The 27,657-nt window shown below is 35.4% G+C and overlaps 1 protein-coding gene across 1 annotated transcript in view; it reads right to left on the bottom strand.

Annotated features, from left to right (window-relative positions):
* Nucleotides 1-27,657, bottom strand: part of Maf1 (repressor of RNA polymerase III transcription Maf1) — a 296,764-nt gene that overhangs the window by 158,872 nt on the left and 110,235 nt on the right. Inside the window, exon 3 of the mRNA XM_090382929.1 lies at nt 20,362-20,521. Within this exon, the coding sequence (XP_090239055.1) occupies nt 20,362-20,521 (160 nt within the window). The remainder of the gene's footprint in view (nt 1-20,361; nt 20,522-27,657) is intronic.

Here is a 27,657-nt window from a genome sequence, read left to right as displayed (position 1 = left end):
CTGCTGCATGCCTTTTCTATAGATACTTCTGTGGCACCATTCTTCTCAACTGGCTTCTATAATTCCCACTCTCTCTCTCTCTCTCTCTCTCTCTCTTCCAAAGCAGTCCGAACACATGCCGCAGCCAGTCAACATTGCTTTACTGTCCAACTTCAAACTCAAAGAATCAACTTTACTTCTTCCTCATTTATTCATTCAACTTCGGTTTTTTGGGACAACCTTCCTTTATACGTATTTTCTTAAAATTACAATCTATAGAATCCAAGTCTAATGTCAACAAATATCTTCTTTCGTTTTCTCAACCTTCAACCCACGTATGGTACTAAATACTATAGGTTCTAATACTTCTCGTGTTTCGGGTTTTTATTAAAAAAAAAAAAAAAAAAAGTGCCCTTAATGCCACGTTACTCCATTTTATGCAACAGTCATTCATGTGGGAATGCATAAAGCTTTACTGAAGTCTAAATAGTAGCCTCAGTAACAGACTCTATAATCTTCCCTGGCACAGAAGACAAACTTACAGGTGTGTTGTAACTACCCTTATACAGGAAAGATGTTTCCACATTTTCAGTCTATACCTGAATATCTGAGAATGCTGTCATTATAACAGCTAAGGGTTTGCTTATATTCTTTTCTGCTTCCTTCAATAAAATTGGGCAGATTCTATCAGCTCCCTACCATTTTCAATTGTAATAACTTTTCTTCTAGTCTCTTCTCAGATATCATTAAAGCATTCACCTCCCATATGATCTTAGCAAGACCACTCATTCTCCACTTAAAAAACTTCACACTTGCATGTGGACACAGAATATTTATTCCAGGCCAGTATCATCAATACTGTTACACAGATATCAACAAGGACAATATGATTGATTTCTTTCCTTTTACTGCTAATAAAAGTGAAGAAATTCTTGCTACTTTCTTTGCAACCTTAGCTATGGACTTCTGGATCTGCCATAGCATGCCAAACCCCAATTAACTTTTACAGACTAATTTATATTCAACTGTAGGAGTCAGAACTTGCTGATAAGTTATAATCATACAATGCATCTTTCTGCTCTACCACTAAGGTCAGCATAGCTCTTTTGTCATTTGTTTTGGTCTACACCAAGACCAATACTTTTTTGTTGATATAGAAAGCTTGGAGGCTACCAGAATAGCTTTCTAAAATATATCCCATTTATTTGTAAAGTTATCCACTGGTTAACTTTAACAAACGGTAGCGTCTGGAAACTAAGTATCTGGGAGACCTGATTGAACTTCTTAGGATTATGGATTGAGTAAATTAAATGTGGATGGCATCCTAACTCTTGCTCAGATGACACACATAAGAGGACAAAGATATAAGCTTACTTCCTTATATCATTTCGAGGGTTGTGTCAGACAAATGTTAACCACTAAATCATTTTGTAGTAAACATTTTTGTAATTAACCAAGAAAAAGTCATTTGACATTTTCTTGGTTTGCCAGAAATGTGTTTATAGCCCAAACTAACTTGTAAACTACTAGAGAAATACATTTCTATGACATGATATGCATTGTTATTTGTATAAAGTTAAACTAAAGTTGTGTTAAAACAAAAATGCAATTTTGTAGTTAATGTTGTCTGACACTAAGCCCTCGATTTGCTACTACTAATATTTCAATAAGGCCTAACACCATTATAAGAGGAGGATTTGTTTTCACTCCTTTGAAAATAAAAACCCTTTCCATTCATAATAATTAACCCTTACACCAGTGGTTTCTGGGCTGTATACATGCAAAACATTACAAAGGACTATTGTCAAAAAAAAAAAAAAAAAAAACAAAATATAAATTTTTGTCATTACCTAATTTTTTTGTGTTCTTACTAATATTCTCTGTACTTACACATGTATATTTGATTCAGTTCATCAATTTCTGGATGCTTGTTAAAAGGGCATGATATAACATACAATGTTATGTCATGTAACTGAAGAAAGGTAATAAAATTGTCAAAAGGCAATAAAATTGCAACAATTGAGTGGGAAGGAAATATGGCTGTAATACACTTCTTTCAAAAAATAAATACTTAACACTAACCAACAAACTGCATAGGTAATTCTAATTATGAGGAATTTCTGCATAAAGAAAAAACTTCAATAAAAACTGTGATGATTGACATTTTATATTTTAATTTTAATAATTTTTAAAATACAGTCCATTCCGGTTGGGACACATCGGGACTAGTGCATTTTGGGCCGATTAAGCGGCTGCTCCAATTATCTGAAGTTTCAGATAAATAGTTAAAAATACAATGGACCCCCGCTTTACAATTGTTCACTGTACAATCATCAAATCACGTTACAATGGATTTGTCATAGTAAAGTACCATTCAGTATATGATGTGTAGTAATCCCTGGTCATTGTGATCACGTTTGTGAATTGAATTTTAATTCTATTAAACAGTGACTCTAATTATGAAAATAGGATGAATATTATCCACAGGCTATAAAAGTAAAGATATATTAAACATAAATTTACCCTTTATTACCTTACCAATTCAAAATCAAATGATACTTGAAAATCGGAAGAATATATGTAATAATCGGAATAATTAATACGTACTGTAATATGTATATACTAACTAGTTGAAATTTCTGTTCACTGACATTTATGGGTGGGGGTTAAAATTTAAAACAGCAAAAAGATAAGCAATCAATAACAAAGAACATGGCACACACAAATTGCAAGTAACACGATATGTGCAAGTAAGAACGAAATAACAAGTTACAAAGCTTTAAAAATAGGAATGAAGAGAAGATTCTGAAAATTAATTTTTTTATATGATTGAAGATTTCATGGAAGTGTAAACACATTTCACCATAATAACCCACAGAATTCCAGCTGTCGGTATTATCGCAAATTCAGTAAGATTGAGTTTACTGTCCGTTTATGATAGATTTCACTAACAGAAAAGCCCAATAAACAGGTGACTGCTAATTGTTTTTATTGTTTTATGGTTGTGACCTCCAGAATTTCGATCGAACCACGTGGTACCGTCGGAGACAATCGTCGTAGGGTAATCTCCAGTGCTGCAGTCTCCTGCACCGATTAAATGGCATGCTGTCCCAATTAAGCAAAGTAAGCCCTGGCTATTTTCTCGATTGGTTTCTGTTTTTTAAGATTTGCCCCAAATAAACGGCTGCCCCGATTAACTGGTGGCCCAAATAACCGGAATCCACTGTATTTTATAATTTTAAAAAGCTAGACACCATTGTTGCTTTAGCAACAATAGTGTCTAGCTTTTGATCAATGATAGCAATTTTTGCTAATGCAAAAATTGCTATCATTGATCATTGCTATGATTCACTCCAAAAGTTTGTCTAGTTCTGCCTTAAATTTATTTAAGCTGTCAACTTCCACAACAGATGGAAATTTGTTCCAGCAATCAACCACCTGCTCGCTGAAGGCAAATTTACGCACTTCTGTTCTACAATTGTCTTTCCTCAACTTGAATTTATGTCCCCTCAGGTGCATAATCTGAACAAGAGGAAGAATCCCATCAGCATTGAGCTTGCTCAAGCCATCAAGGCCTAATACACCTCAAATGAATCACCCTGCAGGTGCCTAGTCTCCAGACACTGTAATTTGCAGAACTGTAGCCTATCTTGGTAACAGCTACCATTTGTTTCACTCGCTAATCTTGTTGCCCTTTTCCGTACTCGTTCTAGTAGCACACCTTTCCTAAAATGAGGCAGAGTGTAGTGTACTATACTAATGTTTTTGCATGCCAACACTATACTTTTTCATGCGCCAACAAGAAATAGCTGTCATTTAAGTCATCACAGCATAAATAAGTTTTATCAAAGTCTGTTTGTGTAAGCAGATTTTCCTTCTGGAATACTGATCAAAATTTTCCTGTGTATTACACTGTGTGTTAATTTTAGTAGAAAGGAAATATCTTCTGTTTGTGACAGGGCTGCATGAAAAAATTTAAAAAGGGAGGAGTTTCAACTGGGGTAGGTTACTTAGTACTTTACAAGAATTCTATGTGAGCAATCAAAAAATTGTGAAAATAATCAAAGCAATTATATTTATGTTTACTAAAATTTTATTATGTGTTATTTACCATAACACATAAATAAAACATATATATCTATCTATCTATATATATATATATATTATTATATATATATATATATATATATATATATATATGTATATGTATGTATGTATATATCTATTAAGGCTATTTTTCATGAAGCAGTGGGACTACACTTAAGATTCACTATTGAATGGTCAGTGCTTTTGCACCATGTTTAATTTGTAGTGAACTGTTGTAGCCAATAATTGGCATAATTTTAATTGTATCGCATATTGTGAATCAACCTTCACAACTAGTTGCCAAGGTATTGTACTGCTTTGAATAAGTAATGCTTCACAAGTGGAGAAGACTAATGTTACTTATTCTCAGCGGATACCACCACCCAGATGGCACCATTTTGAAACTTGCTGGCTTACTCATCGGTGGGTGGGCAGGTACCCTGTTGTCAACAAGCTTTGAAACAATTCTTCAAACAGGCCTCTGAGGTTGGGTATATTCATACTGTGGATTTTAGTGTTTTGCACCAACCTTGCGTAGAAATAAAAACAAAGGAAACTGGACTTTTAATAACTGTGTTTATAATAAATTATAATAACCTGTATTTACAATAAATTTAACTTTACGATAAACTATACATATACAATATTAAAATCTGCTACATTATGAACAATAAAATGCATTAAAATATACTAAGTTAAAAGTGATAAAAAACCATAGCTTTCAAAGGCTCCAGCCTTTGTTTTAGTGTTTTGCACCAACCGCAAGGTTGGTGCAAAACACTAAAATCCACAGTAAGCTTTGAAACAGTACCTTCTGGGTGTGGTATCCACCGAAAATAAGTAAAATTAGCCTTCTCCACTGGTGAAGTGTTACTTATTCAAAGCAGTGCAATAGCTCGGCAACTTGTTGTGAAGGTTGAGTCACAATATGAGATACAATTAAAAAAATGCCAATCAACTGTATATATATATATATATACAGTTGATTCTGGTTATTTGGGACACATTGGGGCTAGTGCATTTTGGTCCAATTAAAGCAGCTGCCCCAATTATCCGAAGTTTCACGTAAATAGTTAAAAATACAGTGGACCCCCGCTTTACAATTGATTCACTGTACAATCATCAAATCAAGTTACGATGGACTCAGTAAAGTACCATTCAGTATACGATGTGTAGTAATCGCCGGTCATTGTGATCACATTTGTGAATTGAATTTTAATTCTATTAAACAGCGATTCTAATTAGTGAAAATAGGAGGAATATTATCCACAGGCTATAAAAGTAAAGTTCTGTTCACTGACATTTGTGGGTGGGGGTTAAAATTTAAAACAGTAAAAAGATACGCAATCAATAACAAAGAACACGGCACACACAAATTGCAAGTAGCACGATATGCACAAGTGAGAACAGAGTAACAAGTTACGAAGCTTTAAAAATAGGAATGAAGAGAACATTCTGAAAATTAATTTTTTTATATAATTAAAGATTTCATGGAAGTGTAAACACATTTCACCATAATAAACCACAGAATTCCAGGTGTCGGTATTATCGCAAATTCAATAAGACTGAGTTTACTATCTGTTTATGATAGATTGCACTAACAGCAAAGCCCAATAAACAGCTGACTGCTAACTGTTTTTATTGTTTTATGGTTGTGACCTCCAGAAATCCGAACGAACCACGTGGTATGGTCAGAGACAATCTTAGGGTAATCTCCAGTGCTGCGGTCTCCTGCCCTGATTAAACAGCATGTTGTCCCAATTAAGCGAAGTAAACCCTGGCTATTTTCTCAATTGGATTCTGTTTTTTAAGATTTTCCCCAAATAAACGGCTGCCCCGATTAACCGGTGGCCCAAATAACCAGAATCCACTGCATAATGATAATCAATAAAACACTGCGTAAGCAAAATTTACAAAATTATAACTGATTGCTTACACAAAGATTGCTTGTGAAACTGATACAAGAGATACTGACCTCTTTAAAGAGGATACCTCTGCATAGTACACTTTCTTCTGAACTGCAGTGGCTGCTTTCGAGCAATTTCTACGTATCTATGATTTTATCAGCTTCAGGAAAGGAAATTCCTTCCAACACTGTAGTTTTTGAAGAAAGCGGAAATGCCCTTGAGCGATGGAATACTGTTATATATCACCACCTCATAACATGTTTTATGCCATTTCATCTCTTAGAGCAGTGATTTCCAAACTGGGAGGCGCGAACTAGTGCAAAAGGAGGCACAAAAAGTTTAACAGAAATGTAATTTTCATAACATAACATATATAAATAAAAAAATATATCATCATCATCATCAGCCATTTTCAATCCACTGCAGGATGAAGGCCTCTCCAGCAACTTTCCAGTTCCTTCTGTTTTGAGCACTGGCCATCCATTTACTACCCAAAAACTCATGAATTTCATCTATCCATCTCCGCCTTTGTCTTCCAGGTTTTCTTTTAGCTCCTCTTGGGTACCATTCTGTTATTTTATTAGTCCATCTGTCATGTCTTTGAGCTATATGTCCTGCCCAAGAATATAATTCGTTCCATTCTTCACTGTGTAGTTCTCACTTCTCTTCCATTCTTTTGGTGAGTGCCCAAGTTTCACTTCCATAAGTCATGGTGGGGAGTATACATTGATTCATTATTTTACGTTTCAGACAAACTGGGATATTGCTCTTCAGTATGTGACTATATTTCCTGAATGCTATCCATCCAAAATTTATTCTTCTCTTGACTACCAGCCATTTATCATTATTACAGCTAATAACTTGTCCCAGATAAGTATATGACTCCACCTTTTCAATTACTGCTCCTTCAATCATTATTTCCCTTTCGGTGGCATACTTGTTCATCATTACTTTTGTTTTAGCCATATTCATCTTTAGTCCAAAATCCTTACTAACTGTGCATAACTGATTCAGATTTTCCTCTAATTCTTTGGGATCGTGGCTAATGACCACAATGTCATCTGCATATCGTAAATGGTTTAGGTACTCTCCGTTCACATTGACTCCTTTCTGCGACCAGTCTAATCTTCTGAAAGCTTCCTCAAGGGCAGCAGTAAACAGCTTCGGAGATATTGTGTCTCCTTGTCGAACTCCTTTCTCGATTTTAAATTTGCTACTGTCTTTGTCTAGTCTAATAAAGGAGGTAGCACTCTCATATATTTTCTTCAAAATCATAATATATGGGGTATCTATGCCTTGTCTTTCCAGTGCCCGAAACATTGCCTTATGCTGTATGGAGTCAAATGCCTTTTCTTAATCCACAAATGCCAGGCATAATGGTGTTTTATATTCATTTGCTTTCTCCATTAGCTGTGATATTACGTGAAGGTGATTCATAGTTGAGAATACTGTCCTAAAGCCAGCTTGCTCTTTCGGTTGATTCTCATCAAGTATTCTTTCTAATCTGTTAGTAATGACCCTTGTGAACAACTTGTAGATGTGGGATAACAAGCTAATTGATCTATAATTTCCAATTTCTGATTTATCTCCTTTCTTATGCAGCAAAACTTTCTTTCACCAATTCCAAAATTTCCTATAGTTCCTCTTTCTGCACTGTTTTGCCTTTTTCCAACCTTAGCATTGAAGTCCCCCATAATAATAGTGTAGTGGGTTTTCTGCTCATCTAGAAGACTCTCAATTTCGGTGTACATTTCTTCAACCTCTTCATCATCATGGCTCGATGTTGGTGCATAAATCATTATAATCTTTAGCTTGTACCTCTTAGAAATCTTGAGTATTAGTCTTGACACTCTTGGTGATGTACTTTTGAATTCCAAAATGTTGTTTTTAAAATCTTTATGGACCAGAAACCCAACTCCACCTTCACTCCTTTCACTGTTTCCATTGGTGTACAGCAGATTTCCACTTGATAAACTTATAAGTGATTCATTTCTTCTTCTTACATGAGTTTAATAAACAAAAGCAAACCTTCAAAAAAATAGTTTCTGTTCCATCAAATGCACTGCTAGCGTCGTACCACGTTTCTTACAGAATCACGAAAGGAAAAAAACCACACACAATAGGAGAAACTCTAGTTTTGCCGAAGAACTAGAAATTGCATAATTATGGATGTTTTACTTCAAGGGAGACGCCGGGAAAATTTTACAAGTCAAGGGAGGCATGGGCTCAGAAAGTTTGGGAAATGCCATCTTAGAGAATGAAAATATTTTTCAAATTCCTTTTCAGATTAGCAAATTTAATTTAATAAGAGGCCAATTCTGGCTTTGTGTAATTTAAAATTTTCTTTGCTTTCTTCTTCTTCTTCATTCATATCAACTATAGATTTTACCCATTGAAATTCTGTCAATATTTCAGTCTTTTAGCCATATTTTTACATCTACCCAATTAATATGATTTCGTAACACATTTTGACACTTATTTAGCATTGATTTCATATAAATATCCACTGAAATATCATGTTCATTTAATAGGTTTTTCTATGCACTTAAGAATGAATTCCACTTCAGCTCAGTTATAAATGTCAATTTTTAATTTTGATTATTATTCTTCCTCCTTTTGTCAGAATCACTAAAAAAAAAAAAAATCCCAGTCTTCATCTATCTCTTTCAATATGTGTGTTGACAGCTGAGTATTTTTTTTTTTTTTTTTGAAACTTCCAAACACAAAAGATATGATGAACCTAGAATACTTAGTACCATGTATGGGTTGAAGGTTGAGAAGATAAAAGAAGATACCTGTTGACAACAGACTTCAATTTCTGCAGATTGTCATTTCCAGGAAATGTGTGAAGGGAGGTTTGTTCCAGGAAAACAGAAGTTAAATTGAGAAAGAAGAAAAGTTGGTTTGGTGAGTTTAAAGATGGACAGTAAATAGATGTTAACTGGTTGTACCATGTGTTCAGAGTGGTTTTAAACAAAGAAGTAGAATTATAGAAGCTAATTCAGTAGAACAGTGCCCAGGGAAAGAAAAGGCATTCAGCAGAAACAAAACGGCTATCACACACACACACACACACGCACGCACACACACACGCACGCACACGCACACACACACACAGACAGAGACTTTGTAAGAGATGGGATTAATTAACCTAATCACCTGCTTTTGAATTGAGTCTAGAAGCCTGAGAGAGAGATTTTGGGGGTACTGCCCCTAAAATCTCTTTCCCTCTCAAGGAAATGTGGAAAAAATATTCCATGGTAGGGCTAATTTGAGATTTATACAGAGTGAGTAGCTGTTTGGAATAAAAATAACACCTTTGGAAAAAGAGAAAACTAAGTTTTATAGATGCAGAGGAAACAATATTTGTGATGCTTATACCAAAAAAAAAAAAAAAAATTAGAAGTCAGGGTAATCCCTAATTTTCAGGATCTTTTTTTTTTTTTTTTTTCCTTTTTTCTTGGTGTTTTTGAATTGAAGTCTGGGAACGAGATGATAAGTGTGAAGACAGAGACTTCTTGAGCTCCTGTAATCCATAACTTTTTCTCAGAACTATCGTCTTTTTGATTATTTATGTATTACAAATAGATTAAATAGGCTTAGTAGCATTAGTTAGCTTATTTTTAAATTTAGCTAGTGATTTTGTAAGTTATGACTCGCTACTCATACTGCTATTGTATTGAAGTTTCGGGTACGAATATAACCAGTAGCGCAGAAGAATAGTAGGGTTTTAATTGTAATAACTAAGTAGTTCGAAGGTTTTAATCACTTTTTGGGCATATATCTTTTGTTAAGCTAAGGATATAACTAATTTAACATTTTGATTGTTACGGTATAGCTTAACTTGATAACGTATATCTCGAACTTGAGAGCGTACGGTATAACATAAAACTAGATAGCATAATACGTATTACTGCATTAGCATAGTTTAGTATTGTATATTCAAGTGTAGTATACTATAGTCAGCAGTTCTCAAACTTTCTGAGCTCATGCTCAGAAAGTTTGAGAACTTGACCTGTAAATTTTTTCCAGTGCCTCACTTGACCATTAAAATTTTCCTGGTGCCTCCCTTCAAGTACAACATCTATAATTGTGCAATTTCTTATTTTTAATATGCTTGTAGTAAACCAGATCCCAAGAATACAGATTCCTGGGATCCGGTCAGGGATCACGATGCATTCTCTTTGTCAAAAATACCCCAAATATTTACTATAATTATTTACATTAATAATACAGATCAAATAGTAGTATAGCCAGTCCTAGTATAACACGTGTTTATACTACACAAATTCAATCATACACTATTTATAAAAAGGAAAACAATGCCACAAATAATACGAACTGAATTCTCTTATGCACGATTCACCTTTGTGTCTACAGTCAAACGAGGCGGAATCACCCCAACTGAACACAACACAGTAGGAATGAAGAGAAGGTAAGATTCTGAAAATTTGTCTTTTATGATTGAAGATTTCATGGAAAGGGAAACACATTCCACATAATAACGTAAAAACCCACAGAATTCCAGCTATTGGTATTATCGCAAATGCAATTAGATTGACTTTACTGCCTGTTTATAACAGATCCACTAGCAGGAATCCCCAATAAACCAGAAACTGCTAAGTGTTTTTATTGTTTTATGGTAGTGACATCCAGAAATGTGCTTTAATAAAACATAAGCATGTGAAATGAGAGCATAGTGTGTTTCCGCCTTTACTGCATTGTTTATTCAGTTTCTACATGGGTGCTGCATTGTTTATTCAGTTGCTACTTGCACACTGTGCTATTTATGTATCAAGCTTGCCTCCTCATTTTTGTTCTTTTTATACTTGTGCTCTATTAAAAAAAAAATTGATTAAAATACTTGAAAGGTGTGAAAAGGAAGCATCCTGGTGAAGATACTACAGGTTCAGAGTGAAAAAGAAAAGCAATATCGATAGAAGAAAAATATGAAATTATGAAACATTTTGAACAGATTGAAATAACATGTGATATTGTGCATGCTACAGGCCTAAATAGGGCAATGCTGAGAACAATTAGAATGCAGAAAAAATAAAAGAAAACTTTCATAGCAAGAACAACTCAAAGTATAACAAATTCAATTAGATCAAGAACCAAAGAATTGGAAGAGATGGATCATCTGTTATCTGTTTGGATAAAAGATCAAACAAAGACGAGATCGGAGACAAGTTCGCTTAGGATAAAAGCAAAGGCATTATCAATATTTGAAGATCTCAGAAATAAAGTTGAAAAGCCTCAAGAAGTGCCTCCCTTTATTGCCAGTAGTGGCTGGTTTAATAATTTCAAGAAACATCACTCTTTCCATAATGTGAAATTATCGGGTGAAGCTACAAGTGCAGATGAAGCAGCAGCAAAGGCATTTGCACCGATACTGCAATACTGAAAAAACTAGTTGAGGAAGAGGGCTATACACTGGGCCAAATTTTCAACTTTGATGAAATTAGACTGTATTGGAAAAAAATGCTATCATGAACATATATCTCAAGAGAAGGAGCATGAGCTCCAGGCTTCAAGGCTGCTAAGGATAGATTTACCGTTACGTTAGGAGCAAATGCAAGTGGCGACTTGAAACTGAAGCCTGTTGTTGTTTATCATGCATCCAAGCCATGAGTGTTAAAAGGGATCATAAGGTCTACCCTGAAGAACAGCAGAAGAGGGTGGATGGCAGGGCAGGGCAGAGCTTCACTGATCTACTAGATGTGTTTCAAAGATACTGCAAAAAGAAAAATTTGAATTTTAAGATTTTAATTGTTTTTGACAATCACCAAGTCACCCTCCAACCCCTGATGAACTGTCGCTAAACATCAAAATCTAGTTTTTACCCCCTAACACAACATCTCTTATCCAGCCACTTGACCAATGAGTAATTGCTGCTTTTAAGCACTATTACACAAGATGCACATTTAAGATGATGATAGCAGCAACAGAGGGCAAAAATGAACCAACGGTTAAAGACTTCTAGAAGCGATTCAACATAAAGGATGCAATTTACATAATTGTGGAGGCTTGGAACGAAGTGACAAAATGCTTACATGATGTTTGGCGGCCTCTTTTTACCAGATTTTATTCGTGATTTTAAAGGCTTTGATCCTGTAAACGAGCTTCCTAAATAAAAAACACATTGTGTTGCCCACGTCACAAAGCAGGTTAGTTTTGAGGAATGGAGGAAAAAGATTTATAAGAGATGCTTCAGTTTCATGAAGAACTTTCAACTGAAGAACTGCAACAACTTGTTGCTGGAAGGTGAGGAAGATGACAAAGATGAATGCCTGAAAGCCACCATAAAACAGCTTTCTACTTCAGAATTATCTTCAGTTTTAAATTCATTTGAGAAAAATGTGCAATGGCAAGAGGATAACGATTACAATGCAGAAAGAAGCAGAAGAGCACTTCATACAATTCAATGCGCCTTGGAACCATATAAGCAGCTGTTTTGTGAAAGAAGGAAGATAGCGAAACAACAGGAACTAGATGTCATTTTTATGAAAACACCCAAGAGATAGAAAATGAGCCACAGCCCTGTGGTTCTAGCGTGACAACATTTCATCCAAAGCCCTCATCTGCATCTCCTCCACCTTCCAGTTTCGATAATGATGACAAACCAGCTGCCCCATAATTCTGCTGCTTCAACCCTTTCTCACGCCCTTTCCCTCAAGCTGTCTTCATTTTTTTTAAGGTAGGAATATAAATTTAAATGATTAAATTATTAATTTTACATTTTTCAACTGTGTAAGTGTTTTATTATGATTTTATTTATATAATTTGGTAATGTTTTGGTTACAAATGTGTGGCCAACCTAACCCTATTTTTCCCATATGGCCTGTTATTTATATTGCACGATTTTGCATTGTATGAGGGTTTCTAGCAACACAACTATCGTGTTATACAAAGACTGACTGTAGATATCTAATAGTAAAAAAAAATCATTCTTAATACATTTTTAATATTTCCCATGGAAATCTTACATAACCTATTACATAGTCCACAACACCACTGGCAAATTATAGTGCCTCCCCAGGGCGTCGCGATGCACAGTTTGAGAACCGCTGCTATAGTCTATTAATCAATTAAATCTATTAACCTTATTAATTTTTATTGTTAAGTAATTAAATCGTATTTAAATGGAAATCATGGTCTGGACTAGAGCGATCCCGGGCATACCCGAGCCACAACTTATATCTTGTAATGCCTTTAAGCTGTCCTACACTCTTTATTTTTATTTCTCCGAAATTATTAGGGCAATCCGAGGACGTAGGAGAAACTATTTCTTATCTATACCACTATTTTTCGCCTTTGTGGAGTTCAGGTTCTATTTTTCCTACTCCTTTAGTTTTTCTTCTTACTATCTGCATGTTTCTCTTTGCGTTAATTTAATTTAATTATTTACTTATTTTTACCGTCAAATGTAGTATGTATTATATATTTAATCTTGTTTTAATCCTTAAATTACGTTCTCTGTCGGGTCAACGATGATTAATATATGCTTACATTTATATTTTACTTATATTTCTTACCTTTGATTCTAATATTTCAAAAAATTTTTCTTAATTAATTATCTTCATTCGATTTATTTACATTCGATTTATATTCGGCCTATACTGGTTTATATTTGGTTTAGATTTAAATTACTTAGCATATATTGATCATCACAGAAACAGAGAACTTCTTGTCGTTTTTTGCCTTCATTCTGGGTGGTTGGCCCCAGTTGAAGTCATCTAGATTGTCGGTAAAAAGCGATAATAATAATTTTTTTTTTTTTTTTTTTTTTTTTTTTTTGCGTTTTCTTAAGTCCTTGATGGTATTCTTATTATTGGATTGATTTACTTTTTCTAATGATATTCTATATATATATATATATATATTCTATATATATATATATATATATATATATATACACACACAACACAACATACAGTGAGTAAGCAAACCCTTAACCATAATTATGAAAGCTTCCTTGGACTCATCGGAGGTCCAATCCTCATGTACTGGAGATGTGTAAATGTATCCCTAATTCACAAAGGGGAAACCAACGGATTACACGAAAATTACAGAACTATTAGTTTAACTTCTGTTCCAGGGAAAATAGAGACACTGGTTAAAGAAGCACTGCAGGATCATCTAGACAAGACTACAGGATGGGTTTGTTAAGGGGAAGTTATAGTTCAGACACAGGATGGATTTGTTAAGGGGAAGTCTTCTGACAAATTTCACTGAATACTATGATGTGGTCACTAAAGAACTGGGTGAAAAAAAAATTCTGATATCATATACTTGGATTTTAGGAAAGTTTTTGATACTGTTACACATGGAAGACTACTGTACAAACTGGCATTAGGGGAAGTTGCTACAATGGATAAAACGATGGTTGAGTTGGAGAAGACAAAAAGTTGTAATCAACGGACACTGCTCTTCATGGATTAATGTTATTAGTGGAGTCCCCCAGGGTTCGATTGAGCCAGTGTTGTTTTCTGTATTTATCAATGATATTCATGAAGGTATATCAGGGTTAATGTCTAAGTTTGCAGACGATATGAAGGTTGGCAGGGTTGTTAATGACAGTAATGATAGTATAATACTGCAACAGGATCTAGAAAAGTTAAGCAGATGGGCTGAGAGGTGGCACCTGAAGTTTAACATTGACAAATGTAAAGTACTGTATATGAGTAGCAGTAACCCCAGAGTAATGTACCAACTAGGTGGTACTACACTCAGGGTAGTGGAGAATGAAAAGGACCTGGGGGTAATTGTGCAATCAGATATGAAATTTTCTGAATAGTGAAGACAGGCTGCAAGAATTGCTTATGTGTCTAGTTTATAATATACATAAATTTTGCTAGCAGGTATGAGGAGGTGATTTCCCCCCTATATAAGGCAATGGTCAGGCCACACCTTAAGTACTGCATAGACGTCTGGAGGCCTCTTTTAGGAAGAATGTAGTTGCTGCTGGAACGAGTATGGAAAAGGGCAACGAGATTGGTGAGTGGAACAAAGGGTTGCTCTTACCAAGAAAGACTTACGTTCCATAAATTGTAGCATCTGGAGACTAGGCACCTGTGAGGTGATCTGATTGAGGTGTATAAGGCCTTGAATGGTTTAAGCAAGCTCAAGGCTGATGGGATTCTTCCTCTTGTTCAGATTACTCACCTGAGAGAATATAAATTGAAACTGAGGAAAGACAATTATACAATAGATGTGTGGAAATTTGCCTTTAGCCAGCAGGTGGTTGATAGTTGGAACAAACTTACATCTGTCATAGTGGAGGCTGAAAACTTAAATAAATTCATGGCAGAACTAGACAAGTATTTGTAGTGAATGGAAACAGGTTTTTTGGGTTTTTTTTACTGATGCTGTATAAGCTTCTTGCATCGTATGCCTCTACTAATGCTAATAGAGGTATGTGATCTTGTCTAGAAATCTAAGAAGCAGAAGAATCCTTTTTTGCAAGGTCTGAGGTTTAGAAGGATTGAAATCAACTAAGTTATTTTTGTAACTAAAAATATTATTATAACTAAGAATTACCTGAAAAAAAAAAATGGCATTTAAGGAATTGGTAGTGAATATTCTACAAGTTGAAGCTGTTTTTGCAGAGCAAGGCTTGTCAAACTGGAAGGTGGAAAAGCAATGTACCATCAGCAGAAAACTATGGATGGAATTTCCAGTCAGAAGATGGTCATTAATATACAAAAGGAATACAATGGGAGAAAGAACTGAACCTTCGGGAACAGCAGCATTAGAATTTCACCGAAATGAACTGAGCAAACATTAACATGAACATTTAAACCTGTAATCCAATGAAAGAAAAGAACAGAAATATTTTCTATAAGTAGTTTATAGACCTAGTCAAGCTCCTTGGTTTATTTTGAATTTAGATAGCACCAGTGCTTTTTTTGAGATGGTACTCAATGGTACAGCGTACTGGCACCTTTATTAACAGTGACGCGGGACATTTGGATGCTGTACAGTTCGAAATTTGTAATATTCCGTAAATTTTTTCGCATGTTTACCTACTTTTCAAATAAGCTTAAAGTTATTTAATTAAATTTGCATCTAACTGTCTATTGTTAAGATATCTTCTATATAAAACTTTATAACCATTTTTAGAATTCTAAATTACTCAGTTGGACCTCTCTTTAACGAACTCCTTTTAAAACGAATTTTTTTTTTAATCCCCTTAGAAATTACATTTAAATTAGTTTCAGTTGAGCGAAGAAAATTTTCATATAACGAACGGCTTAAGAGAGACTTAACTGCATACACACTGTTTGGCCTTCAGGCAATTTAGGAAATTAGTGCTGCCACTAAGCAAGAATTGAGAAGGCTAAAGGGATTACCATTCTACAACTTAGTGGTACCTGGTAAAACCTATCCGACCACCTGTCCCAGATACGAAGAAGTCATGCTGGTCAACAATGAGCAGATAAAGGGGTATTCCCAATGGGCTCTGGTTAACCTTCTGCAGTGGTGTCCAACCTTTTCTCGTACAAAGGACATATTCAAGTTAGAATTCTTTCGGGTTTCGGGACTGAGTGATTCGAGAAATATTAGTGTTACATTTTCCATATCTTGTTACATATAAAAGAAAGTTTCTGTTTTCATGTTACCGTGTTTTATTGCCTGAATATGTATAAAAAAATGCAAATTCACAATACTTTTATGTGTAACAAATCTATGTGACTAATTTATTTTTTAGAGTTTATTAAAATTATAAAAATATGACTTTCTTTTGTTTTTCAAAAAAAATACCTTACTTTTGCCTTTAAATGCTCACTTAATGATAATTTTTTTTTTAATTAGCAAAATTTAAAATGCTGTTTCAATTCCCTTTCCGCGCGGACCGTAGGTTAGACACTGCTGAGTATCAACTGTAAGCGTCCCATTCAAGAATTAGGAGAGAGAGTGATTTACTTTTACCCTGACAAATAATCATCTGTTGTTTCGCAGAAGTGCGTTATCTACATTTTTCCGTAAATTTTCCCCATCTCCGTTTACATCGTCACAGTAGCTGAATATCCGAATGACACTGACATTTTGGACAGTTTAAAAAAAAAAAAAAGAAAGAAAAATTCAAATTTAAGAATTAGTGACAATATCGATGACGAGAGAAGGAAAATAACAATAACGAAACCTAAACATGAAATGTTGGCATTTGGTGAGAATCAATTTAGAAAATTGTCAATTAGGCTTCAGTAAAATGAAAGAGATACAATTCGTCCGTTTCGGGGATACCTAATCGAAAAGACAGCTTTTGGAAAAATTGAAGAGCATTCAATGAAAGCTCTGAATATAATACCAATCTCATTGAATGAATGTGAATGAGGATTTTCACAAATGAATCTGATCGTCAGCCCAACCAGAGCTTCGTTAATGACAAAAACAATTTCTTCACTAATATTTCTTAAAATTGTAGGCCCACCGGTGACACACTTCAATCCAGCAAATATGTCAATTCGTGGCTGCTTTGGAAACGTCATTCAACAACAGACACAAACAGTAAGAAGTCGGCATAGTGTGTTGGATGAGAACTCAAAAAAATGTTTCTAGCAGGGATAAGGAGGTGATTATCCCCTTGTATAAGACAATGGCCAGGCCACACCTTGAGTACTGTATACAGGTCTGGAGGCCTCAATTTAGGAAGGATGTAGAGCTGCTGGAGTGAGTGCAGAGAAGGGCAACAAGATTAGTGAATGAAAGAAACGGTTGCTCTTATGAAGAAAAGCTTAAGTTTTGCAAATTACAATGTCTGGAGACTAGGCACCTGTGAGGTGATCTGATTGAGGTGTATAAAGCCCTGAATGGTTTGAGCATGATCAATGCTGATGGGATTCTTTCTCTTGCTCAGAATAATCGCCTGAGAGGGAATAAATTCAAATTGAAGAAAGACAGTTGTAGGATAGATGTGTGGAAGTTTGCCTTTAGCGAGCGTGTGGTTGATTGCTGGAACAAACTTCCATCTGTCGTTCTAGAAGTTGATAGCTTAAATAGATTCAAGCAGAACTAGACAAACATTTGGAGAGAGTGGATGGATGAAATTAGGTTTTTTTTTGTTTTTTTTGACTGATGTTATATAAGCTTGCTTTCTTGCATCATATGCCTTTACTAAAGCTAATGCTAAAATAAACCTGCAGATTTGGATGAAAGCCAACTACAATATGCAACATTCTTATCATGAACTGCCTTATCACTTGAAAAATTTAGATAAGAAAATCTAGAAAAATTGTCTTATCAATTTTTTTCTAAAATTTAGAAAAATTTAGATAAGATTTAGATAAATGATGAGATATTAAATTGGAGTGTGGAATAAAGGATTTCATCCCCAGAAGAATAATTTCACTGAAATGAACTGAGCAAACATTAACATGAACATTTAAACCTGTAGTTCAATGAAGGAAAAAACAGAACTATCTCAGCTCATCCCATTTTGCATCCTTGTAAATGGCCAACAGAAAAAGACTACCCGACCATGTTGTGATCTGAGGTGCCTAGAGCACCACTGACTTTGACCATATATGTACTTGGAACGGTTGTTAGTTAGAAAAAAGATCAAAAGTGTTGGCTGTGCGGTTAGGACTGTCTGGTATTCTAGTAGGCAAATGAATATTCTGTGAGGTCACTGGTAATTGCAAAAGCTATAGCATCTTGACCAGCTGGTTCCATGTAAGGAGAAAACTCTTGCTGGAGTTGATTTACATTAAATTGCTGTAGAAAATTACCTCACTATTAGGAAAGCTGGACTAGAGAAAGGCAAGTGTCAAAGAAAGTCAAAGCGTTCCAAGTGATTAGTGGAATTGGGAGCTCCAAAGAAGAAACAGATAAAATTGACAGAATGGGAAAGAGAAATTTTAAATAAGAAATGAAAAGAGGAGATTCCAAATTATTAATTCTAAGTCTCTGACAGGAAATATTAGGAAGGTTGCTGTAGCTTTGCTGCTCTAGAGACTAAACATGTGTTTCACCACTTCAAGCCTCCAATAAGCAAAGTGGTGGTTTGTTGTTTGTTATTTGGTTTTTAGGAGCATTAGCAACTAAGGCCATATTGCTCCGGGGATATGCGGTGGTCATTCCCTGACCTTCCCGCATCCTCCGTATTTGGTGGTCACAGGCTCGAACCCGCACCATCTAACATTGTCTGGTAACAGACAATGTGGGTAATTGCCAGTGTGTAATTGCAGTAAATGTGGGTAATTTCCAGTTTCAATGTCCCGTGAATTGCCACGTCCTTGCCAGTCCACTGGCAATAACAAATACCTTGGCAGTAGAGAATGTAAGCCAAATATGGACACAATTTTGTTGCATACAGGCAGCATGAAATTTACATGTTAGCCAAGCCACACAAACTGACTGAAGAGCGCAACAAAATTCATTAGAGGTATAATTTTGTGATGTTTATTCACATGCACGTTTGCAAAACTGTGTGAAAGCATGTTTTACAAAACAATTTATGAGAGATGGTATTACTGTATGGAGAATGCAGACAAAATGCTAGAAAAACAGCAAGATTATTTTCTGAGAAAAATCCTCGTCAGAGGCTGCAAATATCACATACCACAATTATGCATATGGTGAATCACTTAATGCTAACTTGAAGCATGATGCATAAAAATGATACAAATGTGTACAGAATTTAGGACATGTTCACAAAGAAGATGCTGTGGCTTTCTTACTGTCTTATCCAACCAACAGTGTCCAGGAAACTTCTTCCATATAGGATCAGGGGCACACAGATTTAGAAGATCCTTCAAAGGAAGGAACTGTGTCCCTTTGTCACAAGGTTTACATGATGGAAATGACACAAAGTACTTTGATTTTTCTAATTTCTCTTAACCAAGGCAGAATAAAATCCCAGTTTCCTTGGCAATATCACATACAAACTCTTTTATTCAAGGGTGACAAAGTAGAGGCACATAATTTATAATAACCTGCATGCCTCCTGCAGAACTAACAACAGGTTTGGCTCTGTTGACTACTTAGCAGTAGTCTGCAAAAACTGTTTTAGATCTATATCATCATAACAAAGTATGTTTGGTCTCTCCATGAAAAAAACTGTCATCACAAAAAGGGAGTCATACTACATGGCAAACCGTTGGCAATCTGACTTATTTTCAAAGAAAATAAATCAGACTTCTCTCTTCTGTTGCTAAAACTATCTAGTGACAAACCTTCAAAAACAATTTTAGAGTTATACCACCATAATATTAAGTATGGTGGGTCTTCAAGAAGCCTGTCATCACCCTGAAAGAGCCAACTCATACTGCATGACTACACGAAGAGACTAGAGTCTGACAAGTTTTCAAAGAATACACCCCTATTATAAAGTTAATCATGCATTAGCCTCCCTTAACACCACTCAATACAAAACTTCTACACTTACCGTTAAACTGGGTTCTTTACTGAATTCATCACTTTTTGCCTGGCTGAAATCATAATCAGGATGAAAAGAAGCATTTAATGTGGCTATCAAGTAAAACAATGTCTTGCGACTTATAGTGTCACATAAGGGACCCTGTCCTTCACCATCACTTTGACTTCGACTGCATAAATAGAAAAAATTACATACAAGACTGTTAATGTATTTATCTTTTTATATAATATAACTTTAAACTAATAAGAGCAAAATGTTCGCATCTTGAGATGAGTAGTCTCAACCAACAGTATAACTTGCTTATACTTTATTTGACATGAGATGTATTACTTTCAGGCAGTCACCATTATTACAAAACTGAGAACAAAGGCTGTTTTAGTCACCATTATTAAAGGCTTTTGTAGTAAGAAATATAAACAATAATGTGTTATGAACATTAATAATGTTCATAACACATATTAATAGTGAAAAAATCTAAGAGTAATCGTACAGTATGACAAAGGTCTATAAGTACAGACAGGATGTTAGCACAGCTCTTGAGATTTTGCCAATAATATACATGAAATTTTTAAGCAGGAACAAAGAGGGAATCATTCCCTAGTGTTGTAAACAGTTTTAAATTTAAACAATCAAACAAATTATTAGAAGGAATGGCAAAGGAAGTGAGCAAAAAGGTTAAAAAAAAAAAAAAAAAAAGCAAAGAAACCATGGGTGTTCACTCTTTAGCTACACCAGCTGTACAACTGTGGATGTGCCACACTTCATGCCATAATTATTGTATTGTTATCATTTTGTTTTCTTTAGGCAAAATCTGTTTGTTTTAGAAGCATATTATGTTTTTCAACTAAACCAAAGAGATAAAGAACAAACAATTTTCTCATTATGGAAAAAAAGCTGATTAGGTAAAATATAAATTTAGAAATCATAAAATCCCTAAACAGTAATATTTATTCCAATTTTAACGTGAAATTCAAAAATTTCAACCCAAATACAACAAATATCCTAAATCTAAAAGGAAGTGAGATAGATCTCAGTGCCTTTTAATTGAAATAAAAAATAAAAATAATAAAACTAAATATGCTAAACACTAAATAATAATAACAATAATAAAATATATAATAATAAAAATATAAAATACAGGCACTCCCCGGCTTACTTAATATTCAACTTATGGAAATTCAACTTTACACAAGTTTTTGCCGGCCAGTACAAAGTTAAAAAAAAAATTGGAAATGCATTTTGCATCCCATAGGAATAAATGGAGGTATCGTGAAAATATTGTAATGTGAATCCAATAACACATTGTTTTTGCCAATAACACACTGTTTTTTTTTTTGGCATACTTGCTTTATACAGGGTATATCAATGCACCTGACGTCATTCTTGCAAATCTAGGTTTAGCGTATCATGTCACTTATACAGATTGAGAAAACACACTTTTCTGGATTATTCAAGCAAAATAAATATAGTTTTTTTAATAGATTTTCATTTTGAACTACTTAAAGAAGGTTATGTTAGTTTATGCCCCCAATTCAGGATGGATTCAAGCGAAAAACGGTGTGTCCATTATCTTGTGTACAATAGATTATGGTTTTAATGGTTTTAAGCATGAATCCTTAGTCTGGGGTGTTTATCCCCTACTTGCCACTGTTTAAAACAGAAGAAAGTAGAGAATAAACTTAAGTTAGGGTGTTTATACCCCACTTGCCACTGTTTTAAACAACGGCAAGTAGAGGATAAATGCCCTAACTAACACTAACCATAGTGGGCTAGCATGTCAATCAACTACTACTCGCAACGATCAGTCAGAAGGGGTATCAGATTGTAGACTTTTTTTTTTTTTTTTTTTAATTTGATAATTTTACATTACCAAGCACAATGGTTTAATACTATTAAACCATTGTGCTCGGTAACATAATTAATGAAATTTCCACTATATAACTAAGCTATTTATCTCTCTAAAAGGTCATTTTGTAATACTCCAGATCTCGGGTACAAGTCCATATTTCGACTAACGGTCAGAAACAATGCACTGATTGACAGCTGCCACTTACTGCTTTCTCCACCCACATGTAACATGCCAAAGTCACATGATATCGCAATACATCAAAGCCTAAATAAACAGAGAAACTACAATACGTTATTAAAGTAAGCGAAAATAATTAAAAATTTTGAAAAATAAGTCCGTTTTTTTCTTAAATCTCTTCAAAATGTTTCATAAAAACCTAATCTTTGGTTAAAATATCTTTTACAGCTGTTTTTTAAATAGGGAACTCTTTTTCCACTATAAAAAAAGCGGTAAGGCGGGGAATAAACACCCTAACTAAGACTGCAGATAGCAAGGGCTGGGCATAATCTTTGGTTAAAATACAGAAGCAGAGAGTATATGCCATAAATGGCATGATAACGAAAGCAAAAGAGACCTAACACGACAAGCAAAAGGCAGCACAAAAAATACTAACAGCACTAGGAACATGGCAACGAAAAAACCAAACGATACAAGTGCAAATGGTAACTTCGTACTTCCCTCCAATCCAAACAAAATTCACATCCAATGAAACAATCAGAAACAAAAATTACGCATTCACAGTAATCACCCAATCACAGAGCTCGACCATACGTACTATATCTCTGTTTAAGACCACACCCACTGCGCAGAGAAAACTTGTACCCAAATTCTGGAGTATAGCCAGTCATTTTTATAATGGAAATTGCATTACACTTTCATCATTATCATATGTTCTGTTATAAGAATCGATTTTGAACGGCTTTGTGATATTTTTCTAATACACATTTCTGGAGGTCAATACCATAAAACAATAAAAATAATTTGCACTTTCCAGTTTATTGGGCTTTTCTGTTAGTGCAATCTATTATAAACGGGTAGTAAACTTGATTTTATTGCATTTGTGATAATACCGATAACTGGACTTCTGTAAGTTGTTACGTTATGGTATTATGTTGAAATGAGTTTCCCATCAATGAAATCTTCAATCATATAAAAAAACAAATTTTCAGAATCTTCTCTTCATTCCTATTTACTTATTATAATGGTGTAGGGAAAGGGACCAACGGAAAGTGCAAGTGCTGGCAGTGCTAGGAAACAAAACAATTGATTAAGAAATGAAGATGATTAATTAAGAAGTACGACAAATTTTGTCATCTATAGAATGGAATTAGGTCTCGCTGCTTCAATAATGAATACTATTTTAAGGGACAGTGCACGTATAAAAGAACACGTCAAAGGATCAACGCACTTAAGATCAACAGTGATCACAAAACAGCATTCAGGTGAAAAACTATTAATATGGATGGAAAATCAGATTCAGAAGTATTGGACTGAGGGGAGTGCCCCTCAGTCCAATGGCCATTCAAGCAGAAGTATGAAGTTGCCAGTGCTGATTCTGTCGCTGCAGAGAAATTGTGATGTGTTGGAAAAAACCACTTCTAAATCTCCACAGCCCTCAACTTCTGCAGCAGTGTGCTTATCAGCTGGAGAGTTAATTCTGGCAATGATGCTCAAAAGGTAAAACTTGCTGACGTTATACCTATCTCCTCTCTCTTTTGAAATTTTATAATTTTGAAATATTTGTTAATTTTGTACACTTGTCATTTTTCCTGCGCATGAGACAAAACAATTGAATAAATAATTCTATTTACATATTCATCAAACATTTCTTTTTCGCTTCAATAAAAACAGCTGCCTGCATGCAATCCAGTAAATGCATCCAAGAGCTAAATGTAATGTCCTGCAATATATATATATATATATATATATATACAAAGTATGTTGAGGGTCAAACGGCACCAGGAATTTCTCCCATCTCCGAAAGTGTTCGCTGTATCGAGGGACAGTACTCTGTCAAGACCAGAGATTTAAAAGTGTGTGGATCATGTGTTGTGTAGTATGTTGTGCCCATTGTTCTTCTGGCCTATTGGCCGTCGAGCCCCTGATGGGACCCGACATTGTCTGTACTAAGCCAACGGGGAGGCTGGCCAGGTGTACATTGAAATTTATTATACTCTGGCAGGTCCAGCCGGCTAATTTCCTGGGATTTCAGCGGCTGGGTCCTATTAAAAAAAAAAAAAAAGATAATCGCGATGGTATAGTTGCAAAATCGCTATTACGAGATAGTATGTGGGGTTTGTTCCCCGAAATTACCATGGGGTTGTATAAGTTCTAGAGGCCTAATGGGGCGGGCAATAATTTTGGTGCTAATTTAAATTTGGATGTGTGGGGCTTTCGCAGTGTATAGTCAAAGAGAAGGGTAGGGAGACTGAAGGCTGGGGGAAGAAAGAGAAGTAAGGGGCCGATAGGGTAGATGGCCCCTGCAGTCAGTGGGGCATGCCTATGCCCCACCAGAGGGAAAGGGGGATGGCAGGAGGAGGAGAAGACAGTGAGCCATCTCCCCCCCCCACCAAGGAATAGGAGTGAAAGCAGGCTGGTCAAGGCTACCAGCCAAGATCACCATATGGCTAGGTGCCAGCAATGTGCTGCAGTCATTTCTCTGAGCCCTTGCATGGTAGTCCTGTTGTCTTTTTATTTATTTATTTGTTTATTTTATTTATTATTATTATTATTTTTTTTTTTTTTTTTTAGTTGGTCACTTCCAGGTCAGGTCAAGTCCAGTTACCTTATTCATGTCACGTTCATGTATTATATACATAGTATAGTAGTGGCATAGTATTTAGGTTCAGGCGCCACCGGTGGTTTCCCACATCTGCACCATATGTACTCTGTGATGAAATGCAGAACTACTGCACAGCCAGAAAAAAAAGTGTAATGTCTGGTTAATGTAGTATTGTGCTTTGTTCTGTTGTTGTGTCTGGCTGCTTGGCCACGGGGCCCCTACTGGGACTCCACGTTGCCCGCCACAACCACTGGGAGGTGAGCCAGGCTGCCCATTATACTCTGGCTGCCTCTGCCAGGGTTGCCTGAGCTACCTGACAGAAGCCATAAAAAAAAAAAAAAAAATTATAATAAAATAAAGAAAATAAAAATAAATAAAAAAATAAAATAAAATAAAATAAAAAATCATAAATAAAATAAAAAAATAAAAATAAATAAAAAAATGAAGAATGAAAAAAAAAAAGAAAAAGAAAGTTGAGGCTGTAAAAAAAATAAAAAATAAATAAATAAAAATAAATAAAATAAAAAGATAAGAGAGCATATGGGGGGAGTAAGAGAAGAAGAAGAGGTCAAATGTGGGGAACAGTAGTTGGAGTGGACCAAAGAGGGAAGGCAGTCCACTCTAAGAGGATGGAGAAGGGAGTTGGAAATTACAGGAGCAGATGCTAAATGCCTTAGTGTGACATTACTTTACCATGCAGAACAGCACTTCGCTATTCCCTGTACATAGTAAACGCCAGTCTCCCTAAGAAGACTGGTGATATCATCAGAGTAGTTTACAGTAAACCCCCGCTATTCGCGGTATCTGTATTCGTGGTTGCTGATTTAACATAAAATGAAACCTAAAAAAAATGTGAATTTTAAAATGCCGTGAACATTTTCAGCCATAAAAAAAACATGGGCGTGGCTAAAATTATCTTCCCCGGTCAAAACATCGCTCAGTGGGTGGGTGGGGAGAGGGTTGACAAAATCGCGAGCGTGGATGTTTCTCGCTAATCCTTGTTCAGTATGTGTTATGCACTTGCCATGGGAGGTTTCGTCGTTTGTTTTTAATTTATATGCTTATAAATTGAATAAATTTATCAATTTATAAATTGATATGCTTACAAAGTGATAATTCTACTGTTTTGCAGTGTAAAACAGACTTTTTCGAGTGTGTTAACGGAAGAAAGTGACTTTATTTGGACAAGTTCTTTCTAACCCGTACAAAAATATGGCTACGAATAACAAGGGAAATGTGAAAAGATCAAAGAAGGTGATGACATTAGCGAATAAAATTGAGTTATTAGACAAAATTTCTAATGGTGAAAGTGTCTCCTCAGTGGCAAAACATTATAAAATCAATGAGTCAACGGTACGATCAATCAAGAAATCGGAAGAAAAAATCCGCCGTAGTGTCCGTGAAAACGCACTAATTGCTTCAAAAATTTGCTCTGTAACTCGTGATGTTAAATTAGAAAAAATGGAAAAAGCTTTAAATCTGTGGATAGAAGAACGAACTCAAAATAAAATTCCGTTAAGTTCACTCATCATTCGTGAAAAGGCAAAACTCCTTTATCAACACTTTAACGAAACTTGATAGCAATGGCGGGATAAGTTTTTTAGCTAGCAAAGGCGCTGGTTTGAAATTTCTAATAAATATTACATTTAATATTAAATTGTTTCTTACTTTCATTTTGATGCCATATGCCATATCTATGTACATAGTCATATTATGAAGGTACATATAATACATACATAAACAATTTTAGACTAGTTTTTCTTATATATTTCATACTTTGGAACGTAACCCCTTTATTACTATGGGAGCTATAACTCAGTATTCGCGTTTTCGGTATTCGCGGCATTTCTCAGGAACGTAACCCCCGCGAATAGCGGGGGTTTACTGTATATATATATAAGTTAGTAGTCGTGAAAGGCAAACATATATATATTTTTTTTTTTTTTTTTTTTAATCATTATAATTCATGTTCATTGTTAATGTATGTACAGGTAGGGTAGTATAGGGAACTGAACCCATTCCAATTTCACAGATGAAAGACATGATGAGGTTATGAGATTAAAGACGAATCTGTTCAAGTGTGGCTACCCTACCTGTGCCCTAGACAAATGTGATCTGCAGGCCCGTGAGCTCACTGCACACCTAGGGCCTCCCACAATGATAACGCGATCGTCTTTATACCCTATTACCCTGGCGTATCGCAACGCCTCTCTAAAATCCTACACACCCACCAGGTAAAATGTTTACAACTACTTGGCAGAAAACTGCGATCCCCTCCCTGTTATGGAGCGGCTCTGTGTGTCGCATTTCCTGTCGTGACTGCGGTAGTTGTTACATTGTGGAATCTAACAGAAGACTCCGAGACCGGTTCTCAAAGCACGAGAGGGCAATCGGGTTTGCTGATTTGTAGCACTTGGCGGTCTCAGAGCCTTATCAGTCAGCTCAGCATGATCTTGACCCACGCCGAGACATTGAAGTCATCGACCACTCGCGAAATTACCACCAACAATTGTGGCTAGAATCACTCCACATATCACGTTGTCATAGTGCTTTAAACCTCAGTAAAGGAGCTCGTATTCATCCTATTATGAAGGCAGTTTTATCCTACAGTGTGATGAACGTTGGCACGCACCTATGTACACGCTTTGCAATCAAAGCTATGAACGTTTAACTC

This window comes from Mastigoproctus giganteus, chromosome 10 (assembly GCF_048544385.1).
Source record: "Mastigoproctus giganteus isolate SK-2022 chromosome 10, ASM4854438v1, whole genome shotgun sequence".
Taxonomy (NCBI): Eukaryota; Metazoa; Arthropoda; class Arachnida; order Uropygi; family Thelyphonidae; genus Mastigoproctus; species Mastigoproctus giganteus.
This window is presented reverse-complemented; position numbering and strand designations above follow the sequence as displayed.